The following is a 14,323-nucleotide window of genomic DNA, read 5'->3' on the forward strand; positions in this document are numbered from 1 at the left end:
CAACCCCAGTTCCCACCTTGGGGCACAAGAAGGGTCAGGAGCCAGGGCTATGGACTATACCCTTGCCCCTGCCAAGGCCCCACCAAGCCACAGCAGAGCCTGGCATTGGGCAAACAAATCTTTATTCCTGAGACTAAAAACATGCATGCTCCTCCAACTTGGCCAGTGCCTTATCCCAGGCCTAGAGCACTGAACTTGGAGTCCCAGAACCTCCATCCCTGAGTTATGTGCGTGCGTACGGAGGGGACTCCTGGGTGACATCTGGAGGCAGCCCAGGGGTAGGGGGTCCTCACGGGTAACCAGTCGCAACCTCCAGAGGTGGGCAGTCTCAGGCAGGGTGGCAGCACGGTCAGAGTTTGGTAACCTGGGCAGGGAGAGGAGGAGAGGCTCCTGTCAGTTTCTGAAGGACACGTACTACCCCCTCCCCCAGGAGCAGCTTCCTCTAAAGGCAGGAGGGGAAGGCAGTGGATCTACTGGGGGCAGAGCTAATCAGAGCCATCCAGGAAGGGTGGACTTCCTGGAAATGGGGTCAGGATGGGACAAGCAGTAGATAAACAAACAGAGCTCAGCAACAGAGGTCAGCTCACCAAAACAGGGTTGACGGGGCTGGACCTTTGGTGTTGGAGTGCAAAGATGACAGCATCGTGGACAGAGGCAAAGAGATGCTGCTTGGTGATAGATGCATCGAAGAAGTGCCCCGCCTCAAGCTGCGTGACCACGGGAGCTGTAGACAAGGAGTTGGTCTCCCCTGACCCGCAGAACCCCCAGGAACACCCAGGCACTGGCGGAATGTCACCCTGACCACCACCCCTGAGGCTTATGGCTAAACCCCAACTCTTGACCCTTGACCCCTCCCTCCCAGGACACCTCTGACCTCCAGTTTCAGAGAAAGACTTTTTCCTTGTGCTGCCTGGCAGATTCCTTGGACAGAATCCCCACCCCCTCCCCGGACTGCTCTTGCTGTGTCCACCCCACGCACAGTGGCAGGCGGCCATGTACACCTCCACCTCGATCTCCCGGAAGTCACGGAAAATCTGCAGCAGAAAAGGGGGCCAGACTCAGAGGGAGGCTCAGGGGCTCCGAAGGGGCACTTGGGCAGGCTGGGGGGGAAGGGAGTTCAGAGGGGGAGCTCAGAGGGTTGGGGGTTAGGCTCAGAGGGCTCTTGGAGCTAGTTATGGGGTCAGGGCTGAAGGGCCTTGTCCTCCCCCAAGGCCCTTCTTAGGGGTGCCCCCAGCCCCTTACATTCTTCAAGCTCTTGAGACACACAGTGTCCACGAAGGAAAGGGAACTCAGGTCCAGGATGAGGCTGTGGAAATCTGGCTGAGGCAGGCCCAGGGTCTTCAGTGAGGACATGTCTGGGGCCTTGGCATCTTCTTGACCCCTGGCTGCTGTATCCTCTAGCTCAGTCCCTGCGCTCACCTGCTGGGAAACCAGACACACTGCAAGGGCCGCCCACGGTGGGTGAAGGCAGGGAACATACACAGACGTGCAGAGACACACAGGATCAGACGTGTAAACGGCCACGTATATGGGGCATGCAGTGGACACATGAGGATATGGAGACAGGGAGCCTGTATGTAAAGACAGGAGGGACACATGGGGACACACAGGGGAGGGTGCCCAGACTCCGGGAGCACACACAGACATGCATCTACTGCTCTGTTACTTCCTGGGCCCATACTTAAATAGGGACACTTAAGAAGGAAGGGCATCAGAGACCACACCCCATCCTCAGTCAGCCAGAGTGACTGACTGAGGATGGGGACAAACCAAAAGAGACACACGGACACACGCGCACACACAGATATCCTGGCACCCTGCCTGAGTCTTTTTTGTGGGGAGGGGGGCGCCGCACGGCATGTGAAACTTCCCTGACCAGGGATGGAACCCATGGCCCCTGCACTGGGAGCGTAGAGTCTTAACCACTGGCCTGCCAGGGAAGTCCTGCCTGAGACTCTAATTGAGATTCATGTCCCCTTTGATCCCAGATTTTTCCCACATGCCCAATCCCTTCCCTCTGCCCATGAATACAGACTGCAGGGTCTTGTAGAATTCACAAATTCAAGGTCTTTGGCTAGGCCTCAGATTACAGACCAGAGAGCCACAAGCAGAATTCTATGGCATATCACTAGAGATCTCCCTGTAGAGCACCTGATCCATCACTCCACTCCACACAGGGGCACTCTCATCCCTGCAGCTCATGGTTGGCCCCTCTCCCACCTCCAGCCTCACCTTGGCCTTGGAGCCCTCCACATCGTTGCTCTCAATGTCTGTGACACTGGTGTTGACATTGATGGAAATGGAAGTGCCCTTGGAGGCGGCAGCCTAGGCCAGGAAAGAGGTGTCCCAGCTGTCATATGACAACCAGGTCACGCAGGTCTGGTGTCGTCCCCTGGCTTTGGGCAGGCAGGTGGACTAGGAGCTGAAGCTTGGGACCCAGGGCAGCCAGGCTGAAGGCTGTGGGGTTCTGACCTACTTTGGAAAGAGGACTGTGATGGTTAACGCCACCATTGGCTTAGGAGGCAGGAGAAAAACAAGACTGCCCGCAGAATCCTGACCTGCAGGGTCACTGGGGGCATCAGGGAGAGAGGAGGAGGGATGAAGAATGAGGGTGAGAAGCCAGGAGGCTGGGAGAAAGGCCGGGTGGGGTCAGAAGGGCCCCTGCCTGTTTCGGGAGCTTATTCTCTTTCTGAAGTCGCTTCAGCTTTAGCTCCTGCTTCCTGAGCAGTTTCTTCTTCTGGGAGATGAGATGGTCCACGTTCACACCGCACTAGAGCAAAGGGCAGGGCAGGGGATGTGGACACTGGGGAGGTGAGAGACCCTCTGCCCCTCCCCCTGTGGACCCCAGGCCTCACCCTCTGCTTCAGCGTGTCACTGTAGAGCTCAGCGTTGGCAAAGTACATGGTGGCCGAGGAGCGGAAGACCTTCACGCCCGGGACCTCCCTGGCCTGGGGATAGGTCAGGTTGGGGGTGGCTGAGCCCTCGTCTCTCCTAGCTGCATCTTGCTCTCTTTCTTTCCTCCCCTGTGTACCCCGGTACCTGCCATCATCAACCCTCTGCTTCCCAGCCAACAGAGGCCCGGCCTGTAGGCCATGCCCTCCCAGGAGCTGGTGGGGTCATCCTGACCCCTCAGCTGGGCCTGTCAGAGCTGCTGCTTCTTCCTCCAGGGCATCCTGAACCTCTCCCACCCCATCTCCCCTGTCCTTCTGCCAATACCCAGGCCAGGTTTCAATGGCTCTTAGCTTCCCCTTGGGTCTCCAACCCCAGCACTGGGGTCTGTTTTCTGTATGTGGACAGAGAGACCGTCCTCAACTGCCAGCCCAGCCAAGCCTTCCCCGGCTCCCACCCCGCTCAGGACACTCCAGGTCTCTGCTCGGCCTTTGGGCCTGAACAATGTCCCTGCGCCACCCCCCACCTCCCCTTCCATCCAGCTGAGCTTCTCCACTCATGTCCTTCCCTCACTCTGCCTCATCATACTATGCTCAGCCTTCAAGGCTCCATCAGGGAAAATGAGCTCGTTTTATTCCAGAGCCCCCACTTTTGTTCCCAGGGCTTGACGTGAGACTTCTCAGGAGGTAAAGGACGGAGATTCAGTAACCCCACTGATCAGGTCAGCAAACAGCCTCCCCTACATCCTCGTGCCCCAGATCCTGCCCCTCTACATTCCTGACCCAGGGCTACTCTGCGGGATGGGGCTTGTACTGCTGCCTCTAAGACAGACTCCTCCCCCAGGCCCTAAGGCCCATACTCTGAGTATGGGGGTCAGAGACCCAAATTCCTCCCTTGAAATTCCAAGGACCAAAGCACCCTTAGCGCTCCACCCCCGTGTCCTTGCCCAGTACGCAAGGACCTGATAAGGGATGGCCCTGTCTGCCTCTGTCCTACCCCATCCACGCCATCCTCTGGCTTAGCCCCTGCCACTCACTTCTGAGTACTCTGCCACATCTCTGTAAATATCTGTGTCTGGCACCTGCCCCAGGACAGCGTAGTGGGGCCTGTGAAAGAGAGAGTGTGAGAAGAGGGGGGCATTAAGAGAGGGGGCAATAAGGGGGTTCTAAGGAGCCTTGGGTCACCCCCCAAGATGTGGGAAAGCTGGGGGAAACCAATGTGGACCTCACTCTCTCACCAGCTGGAATGAGGGGGGAACCAGAGGGGTGACTCACAGCTGTGTGCGGACCACCACGAGCAGCAGGGAGAAGACTACCGCAACTGCCAGGCCAAGGTCCAGGTTCAGCAGGATGGTGGCCACAAAGGTCACCAGCCAGATAAGCTAAAAACAGAAGGGTAGTAGTCAACAGGGTCTAGAAGGGTCACTGGGGCTGAAGGCCCTGACCCCACCCCTGGGCTCCCAGGCCTCTCACCAGATCCACTCGATTTGCCTTCCAGAGGGAGCATATGTCGGTGAACTGCATCAACATGCCCTTCAGGTTCACAATGATGACAGCAGCCAGGACTGCCTGGGGGAGGGGGAGGGTCACCAGGAGCGACTGAGAGGTGCAGGATGCTGACAGCCCTGACCACCTGGCATGAGCCAGACTGTCCTCAAGTACCTGGATATGACCCCGAGGGACACTAACCACCTCCTGCCCCCGAACCTAACAACTTGGGTCTGACTCTCAAAGGTTCTTACCCCTGACTGTCGACTCCAAATCTCAACCAGAGATCTCAAGCTTGAAAAACAGGGCATGACCCTGTATCCCTCCCCCTCACCCAGGCCCTGACTGACTGATCTGAGTCCCTGGCCTGGCCAAGGCCCTCAAGCCTGGCTGGGTACAGGATGGCAGCTCACCTTGGGCAGGTCTTGGAAGAGTTCTCCAAGTTTGACGATGATAATGAGGATGAAAAGGGAGGAGATGGCTCCAGCCACCTGTACAGTGGGAGTGAGCGGGCAGATGAGTGGGCTGGAGTGTAGGGGAGAAGAAGGCGAGAGCAGGGGGGAAGGGGGAGTAGGGGGGAGGGGGGAAAGCAGGGTGTAGGACCACCCAGGCAAAGCAGCGTGTGTGTAGATGCACACCTGCAGCCCACACATGCAGCCCACCTGTGTGTTGCCCCCGGTGCTCTCCTGTACCAGGCTCCGAGACATAGAGCAGCTCACAGGGAAGCACTGAAAGATGCCCCCGATGAGGTTACTGAGGCCAAGTGCCACCAGCTCCTGAGGGGGGTAGTGCAGGTGTCAGGACACATCACTAGCAGTGCGTGGTCACTGTGTCCAGGCCTATGCATCCCCAACCTCCATCCGCACTCAGTAGCCCCCAAAGACTTGGCCACTGTCCCGTGTGTCCTGCTCTCCCACCCTCAGTCCCCCATGTGGCCCCAGCACATCTGTTTGCTGTTTCCCTGTCTCCCACCTGATACTCCATCCCCCCAAGCCCTGGGGTCTCTGTACACCTGCCCGCTCCGTGTCCCACATCCCATTCCCCAGACCTGGTTGCTGTCCACCCGGTAGCCATGCCTCAGGGCGAAGATCTTCCCCAGCGAGATGGCAATGGCGAAACCAACAACAGCGATGGCGAAGGCATTTCCCACAAGCCTTGCGAACAGCTGGGGGCTGGGGGCCACTGGGGGCACCAGCCTGTGAGGGGCATCTGTGAGGCCAAAGGAATGTTGTGGCCCTGGCCACCCAACCCTCCCTGACCTGACAGGGGCCGGAGCTCACCCTGCAGGGATTTTGCCCACGACATCCACCCCAAATCTGTGCTGCAGTCCCACGCCGTAGGAGATGCCTGTGGCCCCGATGAGCTGCAGGGAGAGGACAGAGTCAGGGGAGGTAGGTGCTGGCACCACCATTAAGGGGGATGGAGAAATCACTTTGGGCGTAAAGAGAGAGGCCTGAAGCGAAACCTTCAGAGGGGTGGGCAGAAGTCAGCGATAGGGTAAAAGATGGACACCACCATTTTGGGGAAAGGGAGATGCTGTCAGGGGCTGTCAGCTGTGGTCCCCCCAGTCCTCAGTGCCCACACCAACTAGTCTTTAACTATCTGGGGGACGCCCACACGGCAGGGACTCCTCACTTGCCCTTCCCCCTGCCCCCCTCCCCCCCACCAGAATTCAAACCGTGAGCAGCTCCCCGGGGAGCGGCATGGGCAGTTGTCGCCGCAGCTTGTCATTGAACAGCTTCACCAGCACGAGAACCACCCCTGCCACAACTGCGGTGACCATGGTGCCGACCACAGTCTGGGGCAGCTTCCAGCAGACCTCCAGTACTGTCTGAGGGGAGGGGGGGTCACAGCCAGCACTCAAGGTCCTGGGCCCACCCACCCTTCCCTCCTCCCACCCTCACTCACATAGATGAGGGACAGTGGCCCAGAGCGGCTGCTCAGATGGAGGCCAAACACATACTTGAGCTGCGAGACGAAGACCTGCACAGACGCGGCTGTGGTATAGGCTCGGACCAGAGGCTCTGACAGATAGGTGACCACGAAGCCGAAATGGACCAGGCCCAGCCCCACCTGTGGGGTGCACAGGGCAGTCAGGGGAGGAGAGGGTCCTAGGGGTGGCCGGAGCAGAGCCCAGGGCAGGTGGGAGCAGAGGGGGATGAGTGATGATGATGAGGAAGATGGTGATGGCCAGACACTCAGGGGACCTGGCAAATGGGGTGAGGGGTGGGTCTGACAGTCAGGGGCCTGTACTCCTGACTGCTCCGCACCTGGAAGAGGCCAACAAGGACACTGAGTGTGGAGGCCACCTGCACCCGAGCAGCATCTCTGGCCGCCACATCAACAGTGGAGTTCGAGGCCTGCAGGAAGGCTTCATCTGGAGCCAGTGATTCTGTCACACTGCCCACCATCACGGACATGACAGCAAAGGTGCCTGCAGGGGCAGATCAGGGTGGTCTGAAGGGGAGGGGGCACTGCCCTGCCCTGGAGTCCTGGTCTTAAGGGAGAGGCCAGGAGACACCTAGTTCTAGACCAATATCCTTAGACTTGCTGTGCAAATAGAGGCAGCGCTGGCAGTCAGGTATGAACTCTAAGTTCAAAGTCTCTTGAGCGTGGCTAGAAATGTTGGCCCTGCATCATCTACCTTGTCCCACCTGTATCCACTGGCTCAGGACCACTCCCCCTGTGAAAAGTGGAATGGGGAAGGGGGCATGGCCTGTCTCAGGCTCTCAGGTCTGTGCCAAGTCTGGGCCCCTTGAGATGCTTCACCCACCCATATCCTCCTGGGTCAGGGCCTCTAGGTAACCTGAATCTGTCTCCACGGTCAGAGGCCCAGTCCTGCTTGGAATGACCCTTGGGCCAGTCTCCCACTGGCCCGGCATTGATGCCTCCCTCCCTGTTCCCTGCGTTTCCTTGCCCTGCTCAGCCCTCCCTCACCCTGTCCTCCGTGGGGAATGTGGGCATCCTCCTGGCTCCACTCACCCACGGAGATGTGCCGGGAAGTGCCGAACAGGAAATAGATAAAGACAGGATAGAAGGAGCTGTAGAGGCCAAACACGGGGGGCAGTCCAGCCAGGAGGGCATAGGCCAGGCCTGGAGGTGGAATGGTAGCAATGTAGACTTGGAGGCCAGGGTCTTGAAAGGATGAGGAAATCCCAGCCCTGGGTCATGGGCCATAGTTCCAGGGGCAGGGATCTTGTTTCTGGCTTTTGGCGGAGGGGTGGGGGGAGGCGGGGGCAGGCAGTGGTTCACAGATTACAGGCCAGGGCCTTGAAGGGTCGGGGTCATCATCCAAGGGTTGAGGGTACAGTCTCCAGGTCAAGGGTGGCTCACCCTGTGGTAGCTGCATAATGGCCACACTCAGGCCAGACAACAAGTCACCCAGAAGCCAGTCACGCACAGGATACTGGGGTAGCCAGGCCAAAACTGGGAAGTACTGGAGCAGAAGGGCTCGGGCCCGAGCATGGGAGCACCTGGGGACACAAGGGTAGGTATCACAGACAGGGGCTACCTGAGTCCTGCCAGTGCCCCCAGTCCCCCCGACCTCAGCCTTACCGAAACCAGGTTCGCCATTGGAGGGTCCCAGTTGCTGAGCTCCGGCTCCCCAGCTCCTCCAGCTGTTCTTGGTTCAGCAGTGGCCGCTCCACATGGTAATCTCGCCTCCTCAGCTCCATTGCCTGCGTTGTGGACAGCAGTGCCTGTGTGTCCCGCTGTCTGGGTGGTGAGGCCAGAGACACAGTGAGGGCACTCCTGGCCCAACCTCCCCTAGACCTCCACCTGGGACCACAGAGTCACCCAACTGACTTTTCTAGGTCCCAAGGTCTAGGTAGGTCCAACCCTCCAGCTGGCTCCTGCAGGCCCTATGCCCAGGCCCAGGCAGGGGCAGTACCTGAACTTTGGCTGGTGGAAGACTCTTGCTGGGCCAAAGTCTCCCACAAAGAGGCAGCAGGATGAACACAAGCCACACTTCAGTCCAGCCCTGAGTGTTCACCAATCTAGGTTCCAGGCTGACTGTCCCTCCCAGCCCCCTCCCCCCAGCCCCAACTCTTCTCCAGCCAATCCCAGTCCAGTCCGAGTCCTTATCCAGCTGCCCCACGAGCCCAGCGCATGCTGTCTGAGAGCACACGCAAGGAAGGAATCCAGCAAATCAGGCAAGTCTCTCTTCACATGAGAAGGCTCTATGAGAAGGAAAGTGTTGGGGCTAAGATTGCCCCCGGGCCTCCAGCCACAGGGTCCAGGTTGTAGACCTGGACAAGCTCAGGCCTAATCTGGGAAAGCCAGGGGATGGCTCTCACCGGGAGGGAGAGTTTTCCCCCTGCAAAGAGAAGCCCCCAATTCAAGGGGGGTCAATCTCACCTGGGAATAGATCTCCGGGAGGATCTCGCCTAAGGAGAAGCTCTCACCTGACAGGAAAGTTTTCACCAGCTAGGTAAGTTCTGTCCTGGGGAGAAACTCTGATCTGCCCAGTGGCTACCACCTGATTAAGGGAAAAGATCTCACTTGGGAATAGGAGATCTGGAGGGGAAGGGGGGAAGCTGTCCCAAAAATAGTTCTCACTTGGGCATAGGAGCTCTTGGAGGGGGAGCGCTTACCTGGGGGAAAGCTTTCACTAGCAGGGAAAGTTTTCACCTGCCAAGAAGGTTCTCTTCTCGAGAGTATTCTCACCTAAGGGAAGCTCTGACCTGGGGGAGGCTCCCACCCGTAATGGGAGAAAACTCTCACCTGGGAATGGATCGCAGAGGGGGGAATCTTACCTGGAGGGAAGCTCTCCCCTGCCGGGAAAGGCTTCACCTGTCAGGAAAGTTCTGATCTGTGAGAAGCTCTGACCTACGGTGAGGTTCCCACCCGAGGGGCAGGAGCTCACCTGGAAAGGGCCCCTAACCTGGATGTCCCCGTTGGAGGATGGAGTGGAGTGGGTGCAAGGACGATCCTCAGAGACTCTTGGCATTGCCAGCTCACAGAGATCTTTGAGCCCCGTGGCCCCTCCTCTGTGAGTCACTCGAGGTCTTTAAGGGCTCCCACTCCCGCCACCCCTCCCCCTCCCCCCCCGTGCTTGGAGGGAGGGGCTTAGATCCTTGACCCCTCCCTCTAGTAGGGCCTGCGGCCAGAAGGGCCGGAGCGCACTTTCCCGCACCAGTTGCATCCCTGGGTGGACCCAGGCCCTGGCTATGGACACTCTAGCAGCCACGTCCCGGGCCCCAACGCGCCGCACCGGCGCACCTCCTGGGCCGGGGCTCCTCTGCACACAGCCGCCGGGAGGCGGCCCCCGGCTAGCCCTCGGACGGCGCTCGAGCGGCTTTCCGCACAGCCCGCAGGGGCTGGAGTCGCGCCGGCTCCCGCCCCATCCCTCGCTACGGTTGGGCAGCCGCCTGCAGAAAATCGACAAAGCGGTAAACCGAGGCGCGGCAGGCGGGAAACGCCTGCTCGGGACTCGGCGGTACCCCTTCCGAGCTAACCCAAGCCGGTCGCCTGCTCGGGGGCCAAGGGGTGGCACGCGCCTCGCGGACTCGAACACTGGGAACCGGGGCCGCGCCCTGCACTCACCCCGGTGCTTCCCACAGCCCCATGGCGGGTGGGCAAACAGAGAGGCGATAGTCCTCACAGCTGGAGCGAGAGGCCGCGGCGGCCCGAAAGGCGGGGCCGGGACGGGGGCGAGGCCTGAGGCGCGCTCCCAGGGGCCAATCCCCGGGCAGGACGGGGAAGGCTTGGGCCAGTCAGCGTGCCGGGGCGGAGCCTAAGGGGCGGTCTCCCGGCGCTGAGAACCCTGAGGAGGGAGATTTAACCCCTTCCTCCCCCTGCGGCTTGGCTTGTGCTCCCCCTCGTGGCCCGCCTAGCTCTCCTGCCTGAGCCGGTTGTTATCGCAGAAGTGGGACTAAGGACCCGAGCTGGCCTGGCCGTAGCCACGGCCCCAGGTCCCTGAGTAGGGTGGGGCCGATACCACCAGGTCCCGGCTTCTTGCGGAGGGTCCCCGCGGGACGCGGAGCAGGATGTCTAGGGTTGTGGCTGGTGACCAGAGCCTTATCTCTCTGTGGGGTATCCGGGTCCATGGGGCCTCTCAAGCCTCCAATTGAGGGCGCCACCCTCACTCAGGCTTTCCCCCTGAGACCTGGCATGTCTCTGAGACCGAAGGGGCTCAAAGGCCTCCCTTCAACGCTAGGCACGCAGACCTTAAAGGCTGCGAGGTTCCCCTCCCCCGCACATAACACTGGCCCGGCAACAGGCCCGTTCTGCCTGAGTTCTTGAGGAAGCAGCTCCAAGTCTGAGAGGCTGGCGGGGGGTCAGTGCTGTCAACCGGCTGAGGGCAGTTCCTAGGGTCGGTTTGAAGGCCCTGGCAAATGCCAGGTCAGGGCTGCAGGCCTTGCGGACTGAGGAAGCCATCATGTTGCTGCCTTGACCAGACCTTACTCTCAGCACCTGTTCTCATACTTCAGGCCCAACCTCAAGGCGAAGGGACAGAATTCAGGATGAAAGAGATAGAAACCTGGTCCAAATCTCCAATGAAATGAGCTAAAAATAGCCGAATATTCTTGGGGAGGGGGGAAGGGGCAGTGCTCAGATTTCTCCCAAAGGTCAGCCCAGCCTGAATCATTCATAGCCACCCTCCTACCCCCCACCCCCAAACAGAATGAGGCAATAACCATTTTCTATAGAAGTTTATTCCCAAAACAGAGCGCGGCTTCACGGAACAATTTACACAGACAGGAAAAGGAGCCACTGGGCTGGAGTAGGGGGACGACCCCCAGAGAGGGGCATCTACAGAACCTAGGACATAGCAAGGACAGCCCCCTCTCCCCACAGCAGGCCCCTCAACCCTTCAAGGGCTGGGGTCTCTCTGGGTAAGGAGAGCTGGGGTCCTGGCTGGCGGGATTTGGCACCAGTCAGTAAAGTAGAACTTTTAATCTCCTTGGAAACTGCCCCCCAAGAGTATGCATGAAGGAGGTGGGTGTCTGCAGGGACCCTCCACAACCCTGCATGGCCACTGTTCCTAGTGGGAAGAGGATGCCTACTCTCCAGGCCTTCTAGGCCTGCTGCTCAGCAGGAGACTCAGGGCTGACCTTTGGCCTGGGGCTAGGGCTAGGGGTTAGAAACCCCTCAAGATGGCCAGGCTCAGGGTCCTCACAAGTGGGTCCTCCAAGCCCCTCTCCCACTTTCTCTACCTTCACTTGTAAACGAAGGGAAAAAAACATTCTCAACTGTAAACAAAGTGTAAAAGTTCAAAGTTTTAAATTGTAAACAAAGTTGAATGTTTTAAGTCTTGACCTGTAAACAAAGTAACAAAATTTAAAAGTCCCCAGTTCTGGACATCAGACAAAGTAATAATAGTGAGTTTGTGAACAGGGTCCTAACAGTCATTTTTCCTTTTACAAGGGAATAAAGGAGGGATGGAAGAGTCACTTCCTGCAGCCCGGGTGCCTAGGGCCAGGGAGGCTCCTGTAAACATGGGAGGCAGTGGCACCTACATTCTGAGTCTTTAATTCCCTTGTTTTTGCTCCCCTTGCTCCCCCTCCTACCCCACCCTTCAGAATAAATTCTAGCAGGGGGCAGTGTCAGGGAATTAAATGGCACCACACACAACGTTTGTTCACAGCAGGGGCAGGGGCTGTGACCCCTCCATCCACCCTCTGCAGGAATGTCTGAATAGAGGCCTGAGCCCCTCCCCACGGGAGAAAGGGAAGCCTTGATCTGTAAACATGACATCTGCTGCTCCACCAGCGATCCACAGCATCAGTCCTGGGTCATAAGGCAGTAAGTGGCAGGGACTCCACATAATAAACACACACATCCACGGGGAGGGGCGGCATGAGCGAGCCCCTGTGAGGAGGTCAGAGGACCCCTGTTTCCAAGACCAACCCCCAGTCCCAAAAGTTTGGCCAGTGGGACATCCAAGAAAAAGCAAAGACTAATTCTGCACTTTGGGCCCTGACAATATTCAGATCAACTGGGGAATGGGGTGGGGGGAGCATTTACCCCTCCTGTCTGAATCCACTCTAGTAAGATGAAAGAACAATTAAATTGCCAGGGACCCAAATGGGGCGAAACTCTGCACCTCTGCACCTCTGTCCCCCTCCCCCTCCCAGCCCAGCCTCAGAACCCCGGGAGACAGAAAAGCTGAAAAATAACATAAGCATATCTCTCTGGTTACAAAGGTACAAAACGTATAAAAGTCCTCCCTACAGCTCCCTCATTCCGTGCACCTGTTACACACTTGCTCACATGCTCACAGACGGGCATGGACAGTCAGCACTGCAGCAACAGAGAGAGCTGGGGGGCGGGGGTATAGGAGGGTGCCATGGGGTCAGCCCCCAACTCCTGGAGTCTCTTCTGTTAGCCCAAATCCTCCACCGCCCTCGGCTGGTCCTCATCTGCACGTCTGCCCCTCAGGAGTGACCCTCACTTCTGGGAACTCTGCAGAGATGAATGTGGAGATCGAAGGTGGTTGCTGAGAGTCAGGTGCCTCTGGACTCCCCCACCAAACCAGACCTGGGCCACCTCCCCCATCACCTTCGCCTCTCAGTCCCTAGCGTGCTTATGCCCATTCTGGGGTTCTCAGAGCCCTTCACCCATTGTGGACCCCCAGACTCACCAGCAAGGCCCCTTGGCTGGCCACCAATGTCTTTTCTCTAAGCACTTAGTGAGCACCTACTATGTAAAGACTCTGTTAAGCACCTAACAGATTTTGTCTCAAAAATCTCCACACCTCAAAGAGTTTGCTACCACAGACATACTTTGCAGATGAGGAAACTGAAGCTCAGAGAGGTCAAGTGTGAGTCCAGAGCCTGAACCCCTGCTCAGTTACCCCAGCCCTCCCCCAACAGTCGGACCCTAAGGCTGGGCTGCAGGAGGATCCAGGTGGTGCTCACAGCTCCCTCTCATCCCCACTTCAGCATCCTTCCAGAGCCCTGGGCACCAGGACCCCAAATCTGCCCCTCTCTCCTTCCTGTCTTCTCCCCCATCACTGCTCAGGTTTTTTGTTGGTCTCCTGCCCCAAACCCAGGGTCTCCTTCCCTCCACCTACAGAAAGTCTTCTCTCACCCTACAGACCTCCACAGAGCCTGACCTAGCTGTTCCTCCTTCTTAAAACTCAACTCTGGGGGCTTCCCTGGTGGCGCAGTGGTTGGGAGTCTGCCTGCCGATGCAGGGGACGCAGGTTCGTGCCCTGGTCCGGGAAGATCCCACATGCCGTGGAGCGGCTGGGCCCATGAGCCATGGCCGCTGAGCCTGCGCGTCCGGAGCCTGTGCTCCGCAACAGGAGAGGCCACAACAGTGAGAGGCCCCGTACCGCAAAAAAAAAAACAAACAAAAAAAACTCAACTCTGCTTTTGGCGTCCAAGACCCGGTAATTCCTGGTTCCTCCCCACTCCGTCTCTGACTCCTGTACCCAGCTGCTTCCCAGGTATGTCTGCCATCCCCTACTCTGAGATGCACCGGGTCCCAACTCAGTTCCTGTGTGTCCTACCCCACAGAGCCCATAGGCAGAAGGAACTTAACATTGACTGAAGGCGTAGGTGAATGAATGATTTCCTCTCAAAGTAAGTTCTTCAGCCTGGCATGTAAGGCACCTACATCCTGGCACTACTTCTGGCCCCTCCTTATCCCATACTACACCCTAAGCAAAGCCTCCTCGCCTCCCTGCCCCTTCCACATACCAGGCTACCTCCCGCTTCTAGGCCTTGGCTCCTGCCTTCCCCCCTCCACTAGCTCAAGCCCTTTGGAAGGCACCTCACTCTCCACCTTAGTCCAGGAGGTACAGGCCCCAGTCATACAGCCAGCAAGTTCTTGCTAATCACCCCATTCACTGCCAGATTTCTGCCCTCAGGCTGTGGCGCCCTGGCTGCGCAGCGCCTAGGGTAGCCCATGCTCTCTGCCAAACCCCACCCCATTCTGTGGCAGAATACAGGGCAGGGTGCGTGGGAGGTTGCCCTAAACTGATGGGGGTCTGAGCAGGT

The 14,323-nt window shown here is 58.4% G+C and overlaps 2 protein-coding genes across 24 annotated transcripts in view; both read right to left on the minus strand.

Annotated features, from left to right (window-relative positions):
• Positions 1–48: 48 nt before the first annotated feature.
• Positions 49–10,028, minus strand: SLC26A6 (solute carrier family 26 member 6). 22 transcript variants are annotated; one of them, XM_067754266.1, is made up of 23 exons: positions 9,921–10,006; positions 9,597–9,745; positions 9,131–9,167; positions 7,932–8,090; positions 7,710–7,849; positions 7,359–7,469; positions 6,647–6,810; positions 6,285–6,449; positions 6,055–6,207; positions 5,657–5,739; positions 5,425–5,572; positions 5,039–5,152; positions 4,790–4,867; positions 4,362–4,457; positions 4,164–4,270; positions 3,926–3,995; positions 2,856–2,948; positions 2,666–2,770; positions 2,233–2,325; positions 1,243–1,419; positions 980–1,034; positions 588–724; positions 106–364 (listed from the first exon to the last, which is right to left on the minus strand). In XM_067754266.1, the coding sequence occupies exons 1-23, from the start codon at positions 9,941–9,943 to the stop codon at positions 350–352; spliced, it is 2,472 nt and encodes an 823-aa protein (XP_067610367.1). In that variant the 5' UTR covers positions 9,944–10,006; the 3' UTR covers positions 106–349. The 22 variants fall into 22 exon arrangements, with proteins under 22 accessions (XP_067610358.1, XP_067610357.1, XP_067610356.1 ...); XM_067754265.1 differs by having other exon boundaries at positions 1,243–1,422; XM_067754260.1 differs by having other exon boundaries at positions 875–1,034; positions 1,243–1,422.
• Positions 10,029–11,014: 986 nt separating this feature from the next.
• Positions 11,015–14,323, minus strand: part of CELSR3 (cadherin EGF LAG seven-pass G-type receptor 3) — a 35,827-nt gene continuing 32,518 nt past the window's right edge. For both annotated transcript variants that reach the window (XM_067754235.1, XM_067754234.1), the window contains one exon: positions 11,015–12,782. In XM_067754235.1, the coding sequence (XP_067610336.1) occupies positions 12,755–12,782 (28 nt within the window). In that variant the 3' untranslated portion in view covers positions 11,015–12,754. The remainder of the gene's footprint in view (positions 12,783–14,323) is intronic.

Source organism: Pseudorca crassidens, chromosome 10 (genome assembly GCF_039906515.1).
Source record: "Pseudorca crassidens isolate mPseCra1 chromosome 10, mPseCra1.hap1, whole genome shotgun sequence".
Lineage (NCBI taxonomy): Eukaryota > Metazoa > Chordata > Mammalia > Artiodactyla > Delphinidae > Pseudorca > Pseudorca crassidens.